Source organism: Glycine soja, chromosome 5 (genome assembly GCF_004193775.1).
Source record: "Glycine soja cultivar W05 chromosome 5, ASM419377v2, whole genome shotgun sequence".
Taxonomy (NCBI): Eukaryota; Viridiplantae; Streptophyta; class Magnoliopsida; order Fabales; family Fabaceae; genus Glycine; species Glycine soja.
Genome location: NC_041006.1, coordinates 292,276 through 312,920, shown reverse-complemented (window position 1 = coordinate 312,920; position 20,645 = coordinate 292,276). Strand labels below are relative to the sequence as shown.

Genomic DNA, 20,645 nt, shown 5'->3' with positions numbered 1-20,645 from the left:
TCATAAGATTTTAGTGCGAGTACTTTATAAAGTTTAATTTAGCCCTTTGTTAAGGTCCTTTCGAAGTAAGATTTTATTTATTTATTTTTGGACATAATCTTAAATTTTTTATTAATATGAGATTTAAAACTTGTATTATTAGATTTGCATATATGAAAATTATATCCAATTATCTTTGAATAAAAAAATCATTAACAAAATGAAAATTTACATGAAAATAAGTCTCAAACAATCAAAAAGAATTTAATATTAAAATTTTTCAATTATTTATGAGATATTTTTTTCCATGTTAGTTTTCATATATATATATATATATAAATAATGTGACAAATTTTAAGTGTTGAATAGATTAAAGAAAATGTTCAAACTCATTCTCATAATTAAAAACAATCATTATCTTTATTTTCGAAAGGATTATTTTTACTTACTTTAAAAACATAAAGTATTAAATTAAATTTTTTAAAAGATAAATAACTATATTGAATATAATTAAAAACAAATATTAATTGTGCATTTCAACCATGATTATACAAATTTTATATTATCATGTGTAGTATATATTATGAATATGTATTAGTATGCTCTCCAATTGAGAAGGATGGATTGGGAATAAAAAATCTAAAGGTGTTCTGATAAGGAAATATGATATTTTATATTTGGATACTCTTGTGGAGAGAGGATACCCAATAAAGGGATACCAATGGTGGTGTGACATTTTAAATTGTTGTAAGATGTTTGAGAATGATCTTGGGTGGTTTCAAAATAATATATCTAGAGTGGTTGGTGATGGGAGGGAGGTGAGTTTTTGGAGAACTAGGTGGTTGGGGAGGGAGTCTTTGCTCAAAAATTTCAATAGAATTTTCCTAAACTTGGAGCAAAGGGATGCCAAGATTGCGGAAGTAAGTTCATGGAACATGGGTACAATGGATGAGACCTTGGTTCCAATGGGAACAAATTCTACTGCAGCAAATGTTGGATTGGATACCATTGGGGAGTTTCGGCCAAAACAAAATAAGCCGGATGGTTGGGCATGGAATCTAAATGTGGAGAAGAAATATGAGGTGAGGGAGGTACGTGAGACATTGATTATGGAAGAAACCATGGAGGATGAGGAGTTTTTTAAACAAATGTGGAAGTTACCAATATCTTCAAAGGTAAAAAGGTTTTATTTGGAGGGTGGCACATGATAGAATTCAAACTATGGATAACTTGAAGACAAGGAAAATCATTCTGGAAAATGCAAAAATTAATTGTGTTTTTTGCAACAATTTTGTAGAATCCTCCAGACACTTGTTGTTTGAGTGTACTTTTAGCACAACATATCTGGAAGTGTTGCTATCTGTGGTTTGGGGATTTGCCTGCCGGCAAGTTGCATCAATCACTTTTGGCAACACAAAGAATTGATCAATAGAAACAACCCGTCTTTAGCATGGTGGGTAGTGTGGGCAGCTATGCTGTGGGGGATATGGTTGCACAGTAATGCTATCAAGTTCAATGCCAAGCCTATTGATGCGGAGGAAGTATTTTATTTCAATCCACGACCCTACTACTGGAAATACTCGATCATTTTACCAAAACTAAGAAGATAAAATAATCACTTAGATATTTTCATTCATGATAATAGGTAAAGATGGATACACTTATATAACCTAAGGAATGTTAATCAATGGATCATAATTATTCAAGTGTCAACATCATGTCATTTTAACACAAGTAAAATAAAAACTACAATTATAAAATACATATTTAACTTCATGCTAACCATTTAATTTTGGGCCTAGTTTATCCTATCACTTGCAGTCTCAATAATTAAGGTCCTAAGGTGAGTGGCTTATGGCCTTGGATTCTCCACACCAAGGCATTCACTTAGACATTGTTCTGCTCTAGCTGTTACAACTACTCACGTTGCTAGCTACTATATAGTAGACATTAATTATATTGTGCTTCATATATGGAGCTCGAAGATGGACTGAGTAGTAGGGAATGGAGAGGGATAAGGCACAGACGTTGGCACCAAAGGAATTAAGCAATGATGTTTAACAATAGGTTCTTTGTATTATCCTTTAATCTTCTCCTACCTAATTTTGTTCTTTCCTAGTTACTTGCGCTAAATATCAAGCCTCTTTTGTGATACCAAACTATAAAACTATAGAAGCTATTTCTTTGTTCTCCATGTAACAATTTAAAATCAATCAGTTTCTTAATTTGAATTAATTGTATAGTCAGAATGATTCATTTTTAAAGTGAAAATTGATCAAAAGTGACAATATCACTGATCATTGGAGGATATATATGGAGCACAAAAGTGCATGAAGGAGAAACAGATGTACACTCAAGAAAAACTGGCTTTCATTGAATAAAAAGGAATCTAGCTCTTGATACAATTATTAGATCACTCTATTATTTCACTCGGTAGTAAGGGAGAAAAAGCCCTTTCACATCATTCACTGTGGACAACCATTCAAAAGTTAAAAAGAAATCACTTCTAGGCTTAAAATACATACTGAACAGTGGACAATTTTGAAGAACCAGGCCATGGTACTTGAATGTTGACCATAGACCCTTCATATTCAAAATCAACTTCTTTGCCATCAATTCTACAAGTTCTTGGTTTCTCTGAGGCATAGACTCTCATCTCCCCAGTGCCTCTTAAACCAACTTCAACCAAATTCTGACCCTCATCAAAAGCTAAAGACTGGACTGCTCCACCAGTGTTTAGCATATTCACCAAACCAATAGGAGCAAACTTCACTGACTTGCCAGGCAAGACAGTCACAGGGGAAACTGTTATAAGCTCGAAATTGAATGGCTCCAAGGAAATCTCTTCACTGTCATCAGATGGTGCTGAGAGGATGAGTTTCTTGGCTTGGCTGAAATACGAAGCGAAAAGTTGCACCCCTTCAATGGAAATTGGATTCTTTCCACTATCCCATTCAATGTCTTTGATATTGGTCTTGGTTGATACCCTATGAGAAAACTCAGCAGCACATTTGTTGGACCTAATCTCACGGAACCAACCTCCTCCCTGGCAGTTAAACACCCCAAGAACTCCAGTGTACTGTATCAAAAAGCAAAATCACAATAATATCGTTAGGCTCTAGTCTCAGTAGTAGTATTAGACACCATTTTCATTATTTGAACATCAAATAATTAATACTATGTCTCACTATTTTATCTTCTTTATACACGCATAGATATATTGCCGAAAAATCAAATAGGATAGCAAAAATTGTTTCACTTTATAGTGTAAAATGCATTTTCCAATTGACATTGGTAATTGATCAATTTGCTTTTAAGCAATATCATTATAGAAACATAGCAAATATTTGTAAGTAACTTGGTAAAAACTCAATTGTTCGTTTTCTTCATTGTTAAGATTAAAGTCCTTTGCTGATAAACTTCTCCATAAGAGAAAGAAAATAAGTAATTTTTCCTGTAAACTAAAATTAACTCATACACTTGAGCTTTTGGAAAAGTTAGAGGAGAAAACTTTTATAAAAATTAAGTGTATAAGTTGATTTTGACCTACAAGAGACAGTCAATTCATTTTAACTTTACATTTTTTTTTTCTCAAGTGCTCATATATAAGGTTATCCGAAGAGAGTCTAAAGGGATACTATATCAGATAGTTGATTTGTGCTTAAATAATGCTTTAGCCATATATAGACACAAAATAATAATGCATATGATTGAAAAGGAGAGGATGAATTGAATTATGACCTTGTTGAGGTTCCATATCTTGAGCATTGTTTTGCCATCATGGAGAGGGTCAGCAAAGAGACAGTCCCTGGTTGGGAGTGCATAGTGCTCACATCTGAGGATGGACCCATCTGGCAAGGCCAAGGTCTTAAGCAGCTCAAAGTTGTGGTTCCCAACTGTGTCACTGATGTAAATGGGGCCACCAGATATGGCTCTTGAGGCAGCATGGAAGGCAGCACAAGGATGAGTAGATTGGAACATGTCCCAATCTGGGTGGATGAAATTGCCCATCCACAAGCTGTTGTATGCACAATGCACCATGTGACACCCTTGTAGCCAAAATGTACCATTTGGATCACCATAAGGGTCAGTGCACCAGAAATCATCCCCTGTTTCAATCCAAGTTATACTAATACATCAGATCAAAGGAACTTAATTCCAAATAGTAATAATATGGATAAAACTTAATGCAATTTCTTAGGTACTTTGAGTGTTGTTCTCTAATTAGAATTGAAATTTCACCTTGATAAATGTTTCTATTAGAGATCGCATAGATTTTCGAGTTGAAACTTCAATTCTGATGGAACAACAACAACACTTGAATTTTGTCCTAATAATATATGGCAAATGCTAGCAGTGTTCTTAAAGCATTAACTAAGAAACTAAAAAGATAAATATTTTTTATTAGAATATGTAAAATTAAATTGTTTATGATTCTTTTTACGTTCTTTTTATGATTTTTATAATAAATATTTTCTCTTTTTAGTTACTTAATTAATTTCGACATTAGTTAGTAAGATGCATAATATATATACTTTTATGATGTTGTGTTTTGTACTATTAATTGAGGTAAGAAAATTGGTTTGTATTGTGCTAACAAGGTACACGTCACATACCAACACGACCAAGGGATATTGCTTCAGTTCCCAGCAACATGAAATCGTTGCAATGCTCCATGCTGGCAATGACGCCGTTGCCCTTAAAATGTTTTCTCACGGAAGCAGTGAGAGCTTTGTAATATGCTTTCGCCATATCCACTCGCCCTCCATATTTCTCACACACCATTTCTAGCAACTGTTTTGCACATCAGAGGTGAGCATCCATACAAAGAAACACATGCCAACCAAAAAAGGAAGGAAATCAAAGATTACCCAACAGAAAGCATAAACAAAAGTTCATCATGCATGGCAATTTGCATTTGACAAGAAATGCTAACAGTGACTGGTCCAAAAGATAAATGCTGACATTAAAAAAGTTGAAAGAAGAAAAAGTAAATAAATAAATAAACATAGAAGGGCAAAACTTCAAATTAAAAAGAAATAACGTGCCGACCAAATTTTAAGTGAAAGTGAAACGAACCGACAATGACTGTTATCAAAGTCAAACAAACCAAAATTGTCACACCCTTTGTGTAACAAATAATAAAAAAGTTAAAACAGTTTAACTTTTCTTCACTTTCAATTATACAAAAATTTACATAATAAATACCCTTCCGTCGTTATTTACAATTATAGAAAATTTTATTAATAAATAGAAAATTTTAAAAATATTATAATTATAAATAAATTTAATACTAATAACCAAATTAACCAACTTTTTAAATAAACGTAAGTTAGTTAATCATATCTTGTAAGTAGAAATAGAAAGAACACATAAGATGTTAATTAAGTTGTTGTGCAAACGAAAATATGTAGCAGGATTTTTCCACCACGAAATATGGTATGTTTTTTCTGTGGTTAAACGTTAGTCGTTAACAAGAAAGAAAACAAATATCCATTGATGCAGATTAAAGGGCAAAGAAACATTATTTTAATTTTTTTTTTTTAAAAAGTATGGTCAGAAATTGAATATATACTATACCATGCTAAAGAGAAAATAACTTACGTGGATGACATCAACTTTGACCCCATCAATACCCGCACTCTCCAAGTGCGCGTGAAGGCCCTCATACATTTCCCCCACCAGCTCCGGCGGCACCACCCCGACCCCATTATTCACAATCTTGTCCACCGCCAGATCCTCCATCGTTCCCTTCAACCCCTCCGTCAGCTTTGGCTTCTCCACCGCCGCCTCCGCCATCCCCGCCACCCCCGGCCTCACCCCTCCCCAATACCCGCACAGCGCGTGCCACACGTACACGTACTCCACCGACCCAAACTCCTCCTTCAATTCTCTCACAAACCCCTTCAACCCCTTCCCTTCCTTATAGCTCCTAAACTTGTAATTCTCCTCGTAACTAATCAACCTGTGCACCAACCACACATATAATACATATTTGCAAAAGCATTGTTATTCCCATTAAGTTAGCAAGAGCATTTTTATTATATTATTATTTAAAAAGTTTCTTTAATTTCTCTCAAGCGCGTGACTGACCTGCAGGGCATTTGCTCCCCGGCCACCGTCTGATTCATCCCCTCCTTCTCCGGATCGGAATCGTGGCTGATGCACTGCCAGCCGTCGTCGATCAGGACGAATCCCGGAGGACAACCGCCGTCAACCAGGCCCTTCACGCCCTCTCTGACGCCCTCAGGGTGCACCGTCAGGTAAAAGGCGTCCCACGTGCACCAACCGAACTTGTCCACCATTCCCGGAACTGTTTTCTCTTCCAGAAGCTTGAAGCTCCCCAAGTGGGCCCGGACGACGCGCATGGCTTCCTTGACCAGCGTGAAGGGGTTGTCCCCTGCGTGCAAGTAGACGACAGTGTCGAATGATGAGGCTGTTACGTGGCTGGAGCCGCTCTCCACACACACCGCAACGTTGTCGTCTGAGTGAGGCTGCAGCGAGGCGCGAAATGGGGGTTGGAGGATGGGTAGGAAGAGAACATAAGGGTGGGATTGGAGCATGAGGAATTGGGTTTCGGTTTCCAGGTCGCGGCCGTTGGAGCCGGTCCAGAGAGTGGTCCACCAAACCTTGAACCGGAAGATGGAAGTGAAGCTTATGTTTTTAAGCTGTCCTAAGGGTGCCACGTGGCGGGATTTTGGGGAGGTGGCGTGGAAACCGAGGAAGCATCCGGTGGTGTGGGTGTCGTAGGTGCATGGGGTGAGGGTTACGTTCTTGGGGACTTGGGAGAGGATGACTTGCCCATTTACTTTTAGGGTTGAGTTGCAGAGGCTGAAGCCCTTCATGTGATTTGTCACACCTGATTTAGCTGAAGCTTTCTTCGAGCTTGGACCCATTTTTTGTGAGATTCAATGTCTTTGATTTGTGCTGAAATAATACTAAGACAAAGCTCCCAAGGACTATATTTATACTAACCAAGGTGAGGTGAATGTTGCTTTTGTTGAGCTTTAATTTATATATTTATTTACTAGTTTTTTTTTTCTCTTTTTAAACTGTTGACTATGTTGATGTGTTATTTTAAGTGGTGTATGTCGATTTTAATTTTTTAAAAGATTATATATAAAATTAATAGTCGTTTATCATAGTTTAATTAAACATTTTGAAAAATATTTGGTCATTAATTTGAAATTGATGTGTTTAAACTCCTGTTTGATTCTGTCGCGTCCGCATGTTAGGATTGTCTTATGATTTTCTTGCCAAGAGATATGTGTTGAACGTGAAAAATAGAAAATCGAACACGTTATAAATTTATATAGTTTGGCAAAAAAAAATACTAAAGATATTCTCTTTTATGAGTGATGATACTAGGGATATTCCGTTTTAAGGCCAATGATGTCATTTTAATTTTTCAAAAGATTATACATAGAATAAATAGTCGTTTATCATAGGTTTAAACATTTTGAAAAATATTTGGTCGTTGATGAGTTTAATCTTCTGTTTGATTCTGTCCACGTGTTAGGATTGTATTATGATTTTCTTGCCAAGACATATATGTTGGACGTGAAAAATAGAAAATCAAACACTTACAAATTTATATAGTTTGGCAAAAAAAAAAAAAAATACTAGAGATATTCTGTTTTACAGAAGTATATTCTTTTATGAATGATATACATGAACACCTATATTTTTTATACACCTAACAAATATCTCTCATTTCTTTATATCTGTCAAATTACATTATTTATAAAACCTATATTTTTTTTACTTTTATCTCTCTCATTATTTGTTTATTAGCATATATCTATAATTTTTCTTCTTTTATATATTGTGTACTGTTTACTATTATAAGATCATAAACATGAAGTGTATGAGAAGCAATGGCGGATCTACATGAAGGGTAATGGTCGCAATTAATTTTGCAAGAAATTTGAAGATAATGAACAAATTGAGAAAAAAATGTAATCCTAACTCAAATCATAATGAAAATAGAGATTTTCTTTTTTAGCTAAATGGCAATTTTCCAATTTAAGGAAAGATTAATATTAACGAAAAAAACTAGAAAAACTGAGTTAAAAAGGAAAACCCTTGTAATTTCGGGGTGTAGAAAAGTAAAATTTTTGTGGTACAAAGTTCATATGCTTCCTTAATAAACTTTTTTCCTACAATTGATATACTTAATTTATGATAACCATTTCACCTAGTTTGAGTAATAATAACCTTTATCTGGTAATCTTAGTATTTTTTTTGGGTACAGTAATCTTAGTATGAATACTCCGAAGACTTGTAATATCCAATTAAAATTATTCTCTTTCAAGTATGGTTTATTCTAATTATTATTTGGGGGATTTAATAGGAGAAATATTTTCCTTTTTGTATGATGTAATCATCCTGGACACACCGACACGGGCACTAATAGTAAAAGGATTTTAGACAAAGCCGTGAATAAGGAAAAGATTTTAGAATAATAATAGTAAAATATTATCCTTATAGAAATCAGAATCAGTAGATTTTTCCCTTTTGATAATAGTATTTTTCTTCTGATGTTCTTATTTGTGGGCCTCCAACAATTACCACCCACTAATGCATCGCCAAATAGAGTTCTCAATTTTTTTAAAATTTATTTTATTGTTTCTTTTCCTATTTTCCTGTGTTTTCAGTTTTTGGACCTTTCTTTTTCTTCTAATTTTTTTTATCAGACGCTAAATTATTGGCAAAACTTCTGGACAAGACGTACAGACAATTGGCACGTGTAAGGCCATGGGTCCCAGTAAACCGACATTCAACGCCATACCAAAACTAAGTGACACGTGGAGAATTTACAGGTTTTGAAATTTAATATATACTATTATTTATTTTTTGAAAACTCTCTTCATAAATCAACAAATAAAATATTTATGAGAAATATTATGTTACACTTTCCAACACACTTTTTTATTAATCAAAATTTATTGGAAATTAAAAAAATTACATTTTATTTAATGATTATTTCTTCTAATTTTATAATTTTTAATATATTTTAATCAATAAGATAGAATGTGTTAAAAAATCTACTGTTAGCATTCAAGAGAGTGTAAAAAATTATAAATAACATAATTTTTTATCTTTCGATAAAAATATTTTTACTTTATATTCATTCATTGGTGTCCTTAGGACATCAATTAACATTTATCATAAAAATATTTTTTTTGTAAGAATGCATTTAATTTATTGAGGACTGTGAATCAGATTTTCTGCAATCAGAATTTCAATGCATTTATGCACTTAACTAATATCATAATTTTTGGATGAAGATCCAACTAATTATAATTTATGACATAAATGAGACATAAAATATTATTTTAATAAACTTAAAATATTAATTCATAATTATTGCATGAATGAGTAAATGCCCCCATTCATTTAATATTATACATCACAATTTTTTTTATAAAAAAATAATTATGTTTTTTATAAAAAATAATTATAATTAAGTCAGATAGAATTCTTATGACCAATAAAACACTTCCTTCAAACAAATAGTTTTTAAGTTTTTAAGGAATATGAAAGATTGTACTAAGTTGGAGACATGCAAATAAATTTTCACATATATACTTCACATTTCTTTACTAACTATAATAATTATTCTGAAAAACATTATTCATTGTGTACAAGGATATGCATGCTTTTGTTTCTTCATCTACTTTTTTTAAAGGAAGTCAAGGATTCTATTATGTGAACAAGAGAAAGGTACGTCTTACTGCTTTCGAAAAAACTTATGATAATATATATATACACACACATATATATATATATATATATATTGAAATAGAACAACATATCATCTAGATTTTCATAAACAAAAAATGCAAATAGTTTGTAACCGTTAGTGTAGGTTGAGAACAGTTGTTGAGTCAAAAGTCACGAAACTGAATGTGGGTAGGGGCACTTGGCATTCCAATATTTGGATATTGCAGGTGGCGGTGGGAAAAGGTTACATGCACTGATTATTAAAGACCAGTGAGTGACGTTCATCCTTTGAAAAGATTACAATAGCAATAACAATTGGCAGTTAAAGCCTTTAATAGCGTGTTCCCTTTCTTGCATTCAATTACGTGTAACGTGGCATGAATTGTTGAAGTACTAAATAAAGGGCATTAGTAAATGACAAAATATATACTAGTATTTTATAAGGTAACGGTTGGCTTAAATTGATGGACGGTGACCAACTAAGAAATAAAGGTGACTTGTTAATTCTTCAGTGACCCAACTCAAAGATCACGGAAACTTCTGGTATTTTAAACATGAACAGTGATATACGTACCACTCTACCGTAATAATCATCCATCTGACCATTGGTTATGTAGGCTAATAAAATATATTATTATATTAATCATCCATCCGACCATTGTTCTTCCATCTCCATTGTACATTCATCCAAATCGTTTTTCTATGTTTATTATGCATTGATTTCACTATTCTTAACTCTCAGTGACACATTACGAAGGATTAAAAGAGAAAAGAAAGCATCGCTTAGTCAGAAGATCTGAAATCCTTATTTCGTTCCCCTTTGTTTAAACTCATCACACCCAATTGGAATTTTATTCAACATCAGTCGTTGGAGGTGGTTCACCTAAGGCTATTGTTGTAGTTGCATTTTGTTCTCCCGGTCACATCTCGTCTAAACCCTCGTCACACCTGATCTGAACGTTGTCCAACGTTAGTCGTTAGAGGTACTTCACCTTTAAAGGTACTTCACCTGAAACTATTATTGCGGCTGCATTTCTCTCATGACCTGAAGGTATTTTTTTTCTTTTCTATATGAAACTATTGTAGAGTAATTCAAAGTGTTAACTCATGTGTGATTAGTGGTTAACTCTATTAGGTATATAGTTAAGTACAATGTACTGATAAGTGATAAGTGGTTAAGATTGTTCGTTAGAGTGATTAATTCAATAGTTTTTGTTATGCAACCAGATATAAGTGATTTATGTATAAATACCTATGTGTAACACAAGTATTTTTAGTACCAATAATTTTAGTACTTCACTTTAGAAGCCACCTTTCTGTGAAGGATATTTTATATAATAAAAATAAAATTGAATAGTGTAAAGAATAAAATGGGCAATGCAAACAGCAGAGCCCTTATTGTAATAGTCATGCCTTTTGGGTTTTTCATTTAAATAAAATAAATAAATTAGGTCATCAATTCCCCCATTATATAAATTAACTTTTAACTCATAGCAGCTTTTATCAGAACACCTTTTTTTTCCTTCTGACGCACAAGAACCCTAATAGAACAACCGGATGAGGAGTTCTAGAGAGCACTAGAAACGTCATCATTGATAACGGAGAACGCTTGAACAACTACATCGAGATAGGGGATGAGTTACTCATGTTTGGGGATTAAAATGAACATGAATAAGGATTTCTAGAGAATCAATTTTGGGTTATTTTGGGTTTTTTTTTTATAAATCTTTAATTCATGAACCTTTTCCAATTGAATATTTCATATGCTAAATTGAGTGTGATATCTATTATTATAAACTTCTACGATTTTTTTGTTTAGTGTATATTGACATAATGTTTTTATTGAAGCGGGTGAATTATCAAATTGTTATCACTTAATTTTTGTGTATATTAACGTTTATGATTTTTTTTTTTGTTTTACGCTTCTGCATTTACCACTGTTTTCAAATTATCAGTAAATTGTTATCACTCGAATTAAAGGTTTGGCCCAAACAATTGTATTTCCTTGGCTTGCAATCAAAATTTATGTACCACACGAACTATACCAGTTTGTTGAAATACAATATATATCTCGCTTATAAAGCTGACCACGTATGGTTCTTTTGCATATATATATATATTCTAAAAATATATAAAAATAATAATAATAAATAAGATAAAGTTATAGAAATTATTGCTTAATAATGATTATGTTTGCTACATTTTAAATTAATTGTTGTAGAAGTTCTTTTTAATTGAAAATAATATAATTCGATTTAATTTATACGCGACTGAGTGATATGTGTATGATTCATGAGATATGATAAATTATTGTATTGGGATTATGAAATTGTGACTGAGATTGTGTGTAAGTGATAACCATTTGGTATGTAATGAATTGTGAATTACACGGGTATAGAGATGTTGTATGTGTTGTATGTATTGAGTTGTGAGTTATGAATTATGTAATTACACAACTGTCAGATCCTTTAAGGGCGATGAGTTAATGCGCGATGAGTTGTGATGGGTTCTACAGTGGGAACGCGTCGAGTTTAATCACTTGAGGCGCGACAAGTTAAAATAATTTTGGAAAATAATTGAGATTTTGTAAACAATTGAGTAATTGTGTGTATTGCATAATTCATAGATAGAGTCTATGTGTTAAAATATTTTTTGGATTGGACCTGAATCAGGTGGGAGAGACCCTGATGGACTCCTCGGAGTCTAGGCCTTGGGAGTAAATATACTCGATTTAAGTATTCCTTTAAGTCTGTGTTGATCCCACATGGTCGGAGTATTCTTGCAAAAGAGAGTAACCTTGATTGGTCTCCCTATGATTTCACTTAGTGAGAGTGACCTGACTTATCCATTGTGAGGCATGTCCCGTCTTGTACTCCTAGGCGCCCAACAAGGTTTTTCACTGAAAAAAGGTACCACTGCATGTAGGCTTGAGTCTAGTGTATTTGTTGCATAACGCTTGTGTTTGACTTTCATTGAGTTAACAATTGCGGTTTGATGTTATTTTCTGGAGTGTGTGAACTTAAGTGAGTGTAAATAATGTGTGTGATTTTGTGAAGTGGTGTTGTTTATATAAATTCAGCTCTAAGTATTATATGTTTCACATGCTCTAGTGTTTTATTATATACGAATGTGATAACTCATTTTCGATGTGTGTTTCTGTTTGGACTGAATGCCATTTTGTTTCAGGTAAGCTAGCATATGATGAGTTTCATGCGGGAGATGGAGAGGTTTAGTCTATGCCAGGGAAATGCTTTGATAAATGTGACATTAAGGCATAAGATTTTATTTCATATTTATAATTCGAAGTATAATATAGTTATTTTATATTTTCCGCTTTATTATGTCTTCTTTTCATTCAGAATGAACGATCTTATTTTGAGCTGAGATGATTTTATTAATATTTGAACAAGTTCTATTATGATTTTACTATGCAAATGTGAATCTTTTACCCTTTTGAAATGTTTTTATTTAAATGTGTTTTAAAATTTTCAATTAATTCCGCATTCTTATTCTTTTATTATATATATATATATGGGTGCCACACTTATCATTTTTACCATACAAGATTTTCCAAAAGCTAGGATGCATATACAATTTCAGAGCAGGAATACGATCAAAATACAGAAATACAATAAATTTTAAAAATTACAAGACTCAACATGGTTATAACATATAAAACCAATCTAAAGTTAGTATGAGCATAAGTTAGATAACAAAACTTTTTAACAATGTGCATAAGTCATTATTAACATAATAAAATACCAAAAAAAATCATCTAATTATTGTGGCATTTTGATAAGTATTAATATAAAAGTTTAAAAAAATAAAAGTACAAAAAATATAAAATACAATTTAAAAAAATTGAGGTGTCCATACAATATCTGACATGTACTTTTACTTGACACAATTACAACACGACATGACGTGACCACTATTTAGAAGTGTCCCTACTTCTCAATATTATTCTGAAAAAAAAATTAGGACATCTTTTGTACATCCTTGGGCGAAAGATCTTACCATTTCCAAAGTAGCTAGACTTACATCTATTTTTTCATTTCAATTCAAGAGTTCTCATATGTTTCCAGGCCCCTTGGAGACTCCAAAAAAAATGGACAAATTGCACTCTTAAATTTGTAAATATACAACTCATTGTACATATCAGCATGGTGCCGATACTCTTCAACTGCTTTTACTTTATTCCTTTTCTTCCTCTTATTTGTTTTGCTAAGTGTATTTTTTTTTCCTTGTATCAGTCTCTCTGACAAAGAGCCTTTTGTTCTCTTAATTGAACACTCCCAGAACAGACTGTACAATAAAAAAGCAGAAACATAATTAACAAGGAAAGCAGAAATATAATTTACAAGGAAACCATGAAAAGCATACATGAACTTACCATATTAAGAAGCCTTAAAGCAGCAGTCCGAGTAAATTTTCTGGCAAAAAGGAAGCAAGTCGATGGTTTACCCTTGCTGCTGCACCATTCTCTTCGGTATTCCGTTTCATAATAAATATTATCTATTTCCTGCAAACAAATTATCAAACTTGCACATATTTTCTTTCATGAAAGTAGGGTACATGCACTTTATATGCTTGTTTCAAACTGAGTCAATTCTGTTGAAGCAGCATCTTTACATCAGCTGTCTTAGGTGTCTTAGTATGGTTCATTGATAAGTAAACTTTTTCTTTTCGTTCTTCAGCACATTGCTTCCCGTTAGCCCAAACTTGAGTTTTATTGCATATTCAGTTCATTATCATAACTGCAATTACTGATAATTGTCCAGTTACTTGAATATTTTGGGGAATGTTATATTAGACAATATATTTTTAGTTCTTACAATTTAACGTTTTTTTGCTTTTAGTCCTTCCAAATTTTTTTTTGTTATATTATCTCTTGCTGCAGTGGACTGGCAACACATGAAAAACTGATTGCTCTTAAGAGTGTATTTGGCTTCAATTAGTTGGCCGATTTGAAATCAGAATAAGATTGAGGTTTGATAAGGGCAAGGATCACAAAATTACTTTGCTTTATTTTCAAAAACAAATTTTCCCATCTTATTCTTTCTAAGTTTGTGTATATGCTGATATGTAGTAGGTGACTTAGTTTGAATTCATTTTTAGGCTCTATTAGGGGGTTCCCTATGATTACAACCCACAATATCTTTCCAACAAATTAGTATTTATAGAGATGAAATTAAACATTGAGAGTGTCTTCAGATGCTAAGGCAATCACTGTTTAAAGTCAAATAGTAAATAACCTAACATATTATCCCTTTTTGGATGCATGAAAGTGATCATGGAATGGAAGTTGATTCAAAAGGGTGATTTTGCAGTGGCAGTAGAGGTCAAACCTTGACAAATTTTAGAAGCATAGGTGTAGCATCTGAGTACTTGTAAGTCACTGGATGCCATCCCCGGCGCTCATGTTCCCTGGAGTTGGAAATATCCCAGGAAGTATGTGTCAACGATCTTCGTGTGATTTCTTCTTCAAGGCCCTTTTGCTATATTTGGGAAGGCAAGCACTCAAATAAGTAAATTGAAGCTAACATAGTGATCACATTAAAATACTTGTAATGTTAAACAAGCCTTGACACAGTTTAAATCAGAAGTCACAAATCTATAGCCATCTGTTTTTCAAAGAAATGCAGTAATGTAAATTTGTAATTAATTCAATCTTTAAAACATCTAGAAACAGTAACAGACAATCATCATCCCAGTTTCACTTTAGTCTCACCCAAATCATACAAATGGAAGACCCAAAAAAGTATGCCATAACAAATGGTTCAGCCAAAAGTGTGATTGACACAAATAGGAGATAGGGTCAACACCGTAATTGTTAACCAGTTAATCATAACAACATATACAGGATCTCTCTCTCTCTCTCTCTCTCTCTCTCTCTCTCTCTCTCTCTCTCTCTCTCTCTCTCTCTCTCTCTCTCTCTCTCTCTCTCTCTCTCTCTCTCTCTCTCTCTCGATTCACAGTCTGTGTCTGATACACATGCACCCAGAAATAGAAAGAGTGAAAGGCACGAAAAGAAAAGGATCCTTACAGCCAGTAATGTCTGGACATAGTGTTCATCTGGTATACAGTTATGCACCTTAGATGTGTCAGCAGGCTGCACGAAGGAAGAAATATACTTTAAAATTGTTACTTTATATAATTTACAAGAACTTAATTGACATCATATATAAGTTCACAATCCAATATTGGATTACTTCATGACATTTTATGAGCAGAAGACAATAAATAAATAAATAAAATTATGATTGAAGCTAAAATAGTAAGAGAACATTTATAAAGAATTTTTACATGCATAATTTCATATAGAGCACTTACAATGTAATGAGCCCTCCAAAATTCTGGTAGTGGCTTTTTCTGCATTATTAAATCCATAGGTAAGAGAAACGAAGAAGAAACGAATAAGGCAGTCAGCATGAAAGATGATTTGCTTAAATACTAAAAGATCCATGACCCAAAACATGTATGGAAAGCTAGCCAAGAGTTTATAACATTTAATGATAAAGGATGAGTGGATACCCTAAGGGATGAAAAAGAAAGAACAAAGATAGAAAAGAAATACTCCCTACAATGTTCACTGCCAAATTTGGCACATTTTCTAAGGTCATTACCTCATTGATGTATAAATTTCTTTTTATAGGAGTCTGACATGTTAAAGGAAGTGTGTGAAACCATTCATAAAAGATGGACTACAATGGATTGTTTCTCCCATTACCTTGCAGTATCTTTGAAACATTGGAAAGACAGTTTCATCCTCCACTACAACCTTGGCATGCTTTCTGGTCAGAACAGCCCACTGCAGCAGAATACATAATTAAGAGAGGAATAAGATGAATTATTTGGTAATGTATGTCGTGTACTTTAAGCTTCGGAATGAACTCACAGTAAACTAAGAACTACATTAGACCTTACCTGAGATCCTTTCCTCCAATTATAGACAGGAATAACAGGATCCATTTTTGGATTGTAACGGCCTTCTTTCGTGTCAGCAAAGCTGCTCACATTTTAATGTCAAAAACAATTAAATTGTTGGCAAATTAATAGCTAAATTTAACTAAAAGTAGCTCTTTAGCAAATCTAACCTCTCAAAATTTGTTATATGAGGAATTGTAGTTTCAGAACAAACATATAATGCCAGTAACTTCACTTACTGAAGTTAGTGGTGTAATTTTTCAGTTTTAACTCATCACATGATACAAATTGAAAGAGAAAAAAAAAGGGGGGGGGGGGGGGGGGTAACAGAACCAATGTGCTGAAGCACAAGACAAGTGCATATCCTCACCTGTCGACAAAACTTGTTGATGTTGACATGATGTAGTCATATGTATAGCTGAAGTTGTATAAAGGTATACAGCTGAAAAGAAATCAATCAACTGAAATATAATGAGGTGCTTGGCTCAAAAATAGAGAAATATCAATGCAATTTCTTCTATCAAATAATTAAGCAAAACAAAGTACTATAAAGAAATCATACTTTCAAAACTATATATAAGTGGTGAGTACTTATAGTATAAGTCCAGAAAGTGATAGGCAAAAGTAAAAGGACTAAAAACTTTATAGCTGTTAACAAATTCATATCCTCACCTATCTGAGAGAAAAACAAAGCGGTCATTTAAAGGATCACTAAGTGCATGTCTAAGTAAAACACGTTCAGCCTCTATCATGCTTGATTCTCCCCATTCAACCTGGAAATAGATCACATGGACTAAATAAATATCATGAAGCTTACAGACATAAAAAAAAATGGGATTGCAGCTTTTTAAACTTTATTTTCTGAAAATTTTCAGACAGTACGGTTAAATTGGATACAATAATTCAAAGTTCACTTTTAGAGAAGCAATTAAAAACATGAGATAGCTAAGATTTTTCAGACAAAATGGGATCACAACTTTGTAAGAACTATTTCTGGACAAATTTTAAACAGTTTGATAAAATAGAATAAAATAATTCAAAATTAACTTTTAGAGAAAAAAATCATTCTTATTAGGCATCTTAATCATCAATCCTCTCTCTAAAAGAGAAGAAATAATATACACTTCTAAACAAGTACACCAATAAGGATAACTACATATCTAGGGCATTTAATTCTATACCTAGTAAAAGAGTTATACCTTTTCACATTTTTATAAGAAATCATGTCTAAACTACTAGGGTATCCACTTGCCCTCTCAGTAAAATTTGCTTCAAGGACTCAGCACGGAACAGAAGGATGCTTATGTATAAATCCTTTTAATTTAAAAATCATAATTCATCCTTGTGTTAAAGCTACAGTTGAGAAAGAGGGGAATAAAGAACAATTAATTCTTTTTATCAGAGAGAGGGCCTTGGTTTCCACTAACTCTACTATTTACCATGTGTTCTATTTGATAAACAAACAGGCAAGTGAATTTTAGATCACCAAGAGGCAACACACAGTTCCCTATGGGCCTCACATACAAAATGGATTACAAAACTTCACAGTAGGTACAAACTTGAGTTCACAAAAGGAATTCTGTTACAATATAAGCAGTGGGTAAGCACACCAAGTCATGTGTAGGCGTGTAGCAACTTATCAATATGAAGTATGAACACCACTGACAGATCACGTGGAAGTGGATAATAAACATAAACAGACTCTGTTGAAAACAACGAGAGAAGAGCAACCTGTACGCTATCATTAACTTGACGATTCAAAAAATATGGTGATCTAGTCGTTGCCTTGTTGAGAAGAAACCCAGGCCTGCAGTGTACAAAAATTGAGAATTTGCGATCGCCTCCCTGAAGAAACAGCACAAATTTTTTCTATAAGCATTACTGCACCTCAATAGTAAACAAGAAGCACTTCATGAAATTACAAAGAATTAACAATATGTTCATCACCATGACTTTTCAAAACATGAAGGGGAAGATCTACAACTACACATCCATTACAAACACTTAAAAGCATTACTTTCCCATGGGCTGTAGAGAAAAAAAGAGAACAACTTTAACAACTAATTTAACCAGTGGTAGGTCTATTAGCATCAATTTTAAGAAGTTATGCAAACTTACACTAATTTTGAAGAGTTATAACGATAAGCAAGGTAAATAACTGGCACTACTATTACTATTCTTGCCTTTTGTATCCTAAATTCCCAAAATAGATTGCAACTGCACTAATCAATGATTGCCAAATGCACATCATGATTTGAAACAGATTATTGAACTTACTAAATTTACAGCATCTTCTATTATCAACAGCGCATTCAAGTAACATCAACAGATTACCAGGAATAAAGCTTAACCCAAGAATGATCCATTAATGATTCAAACATATGTTCCAATTAATCATTAAATCTTGAAACTAACCACAATAGATACACCCCACTTTAGCCTCTAAACCTCCTATTAATTACAAGCTCCACACACACACACACACAAGCAAGCATATTTGAGTTTAATTTTATGCACTATAAATGTAGAAAATATTTACAATATCAATCAATTAGAAACCATTGTTGGTAAACTAACCATTGTAAAAGTCAACAAACTTATCATATGGATTATGATTGGATAACAGCGTAAAAACTCTTTATATTGTCATTTGCATACACTACTAATCCCAAAGATATAGAGATCAATAACAACTAAAAGAGAAAAGAAAGTACCCTAAAGAAAGCATCCCAAACCATTTCCAAAGGGAGCCTGTTCCGTGCAATGAAGAGAAACGCAACCTTGGGCCCTTGAACCTCGGGCTCAGAAACAAAACGGTGTTGCAATGAAACCAACCCCGCAACATGATGGTAACGTGTCTGCATAAACAACAAGCTTCCTAAACAAAACACCACCAAGATCAAAGCAAAAAGCTTCTTCTTCCACATGTGCTGAACCACCTTGCGCTTCATTTTCTATCCTCACACCCCTTTTTTCAGCTAAAACTGACCCACCATTTCAAACTCATTCAGCAGCTGAATCACTCACACCATAAAAAACGAAACTTTGACCTTCACTTGAACCCTGTAGGACTCAAACCAGAAGATCCAACCAGATCCATGGCAGCCCAATAATCACAAAACCACCACCACAACAACAACAACAAAGCCTTATCCCACTAGGTGAGATCGGCTACATGGATCACACCTAACAAATTCACTGGAAACTTGACCAAACTCGTGGAACAGGAAAAAACCACACTGACCCAGAAATCAATAAAAACCACTAACAATGGGAAAAAGAGAAAGCAAGGTGCTTGTGAGGCTATGAGCAAAAAGCTTATAGATTCTCTATCCAGAAGGAATGTTATTTTGGAAACGAAACTGAGAAATGAAAAAGAGAATAATAGAGTGTGTTTTAGGACTTAACAAGAGTAATTGAGTGTTTTTTGGTTGGTTAATGGTTATTAATTTTTTGGGTATGAAATGAAAAAGTGAAGAGTGTCTTGTTCTTCCTATGATGTTTCAGTTGAGATGTCGTAAAGGTGCTACTTTTTCAAGTTGCGTGTGAATCTGGAGAACAAAATACTACTCATTTTTGCTTTATTTATGATTGGGATATGGGAGTTCTCAGACTTGTAAAAAAAACACAAAACCAAAACTCTTTTTTCTGCAATGTTGAAGCCTTTCACTGTTTCTGTTTCTTTTTTTCAAAGGATTCAAGAAGGAGGATTTCTCTAAATATTAGTAAAACACATTAGTTTTTGAAGGAAGTAAAACACATTAGTTAAGAAATTAATAATATAACTTTTTTTTATTATTAAAAAAGCATGCTAAAATACATTACTTTAAATGTATTAATAATATTTTAAATATGAGTGATGCTATTTCGTACGAATAAAACTTGCTACAACTGTAGAAATATAGTATCTAAGGCTGAGAATTCTTTAAATAGAATTAAGTTGATAAAAGTTGACAAAATAAACGGTGAGATTTGTTATAAATAACAGTTCGTCTCTTTTCATGAATTTTTTT

At 33.2% G+C, this 20,645-nt stretch overlaps 2 protein-coding genes across 3 annotated transcripts; both read right to left on the bottom strand.

Annotated features, from left to right (window-relative positions):
- Positions 1-2,327: 2,327 nt before the first annotated feature.
- Positions 2,328-6,933, bottom strand: LOC114411649 (galactinol--sucrose galactosyltransferase). Its single transcript, XM_028375284.1, has 5 exons — positions 6,073-6,933; positions 5,584-5,944; positions 4,596-4,773; positions 3,721-4,088; positions 2,328-3,058 (listed from the first exon to the last, which is right to left on the bottom strand). Exons 1-5 carry the CDS (start codon positions 6,873-6,875, stop codon positions 2,492-2,494), a joined length of 2,277 nt encoding a protein of 758 aa, XP_028231085.1. The 5' UTR covers positions 6,876-6,933; the 3' UTR covers positions 2,328-2,491.
- A 6,596-nt stretch (positions 6,934-13,529) lies between these two features.
- Positions 13,530-20,209, bottom strand: LOC114411648 (glycosyltransferase BC10-like). Of its 2 annotated transcripts, none has more exons than XM_028375283.1 (11): positions 19,347-20,209; positions 18,364-18,477; positions 17,305-17,405; positions 17,003-17,074; positions 16,633-16,714; positions 16,436-16,516; positions 16,039-16,077; positions 15,752-15,817; positions 15,054-15,203; positions 14,099-14,220; positions 13,530-14,010 (listed from the first exon to the last, which is right to left on the bottom strand). In XM_028375283.1, exons 1-10 carry the CDS (start codon positions 19,581-19,583, stop codon positions 14,113-14,115), a joined length of 1,050 nt encoding a protein of 349 aa, XP_028231084.1. In that variant the 5' UTR covers positions 19,584-20,209; the 3' UTR covers positions 13,530-14,010; positions 14,099-14,112. The 2 variants fall into 2 exon arrangements, with proteins under 2 accessions (XP_028231084.1, XP_028231083.1); XM_028375282.1 differs by having other exon boundaries at positions 14,099-14,227; positions 19,347-20,205.
- Between the last annotated feature and the right edge of the window lie 436 nt (positions 20,210-20,645).

Coding starts and splice junctions, on each gene's coding strand:
- LOC114411649 (XM_028375284.1), bottom strand. CDS start 6,875: ATGGGTCCAAGCTCGAAGAAAGCTTCAGCTAAATCAGGTGTGACAAAT. Junction 4,774..5,583: donor TCAAAGTTGATGTCATCCAC/GTAAGTTATTTT, acceptor TGTGCAAAACAG/TTGCTAGAAATGGTGTGTGA. Junction 4,089..4,595: donor AATATCCCTTGGTCGTGTTG/GTATGTGACGTG, acceptor GGATTGAAACAG/GGGATGATTTCTGGTGCACT.
- LOC114411648 (XM_028375282.1), bottom strand. CDS start 19,583: ATGAAGCGCAAGGTGGTTCAGCACATGTGGAAGAAGAAGCTTTTTGCT. Junction 18,478..19,346: donor TTTGGGATGCTTTCTTTAGG/GTACTTTCTTTT, acceptor CTGTTTCTTCAG/GGAGGCGATCGCAAATTCTC. Junction 16,078..16,435: donor TGTTTCAAAGATACTGCAAG/GTAATGGGAGAA, acceptor TTAATAATGCAG/AAAAAGCCACTACCAGAATT.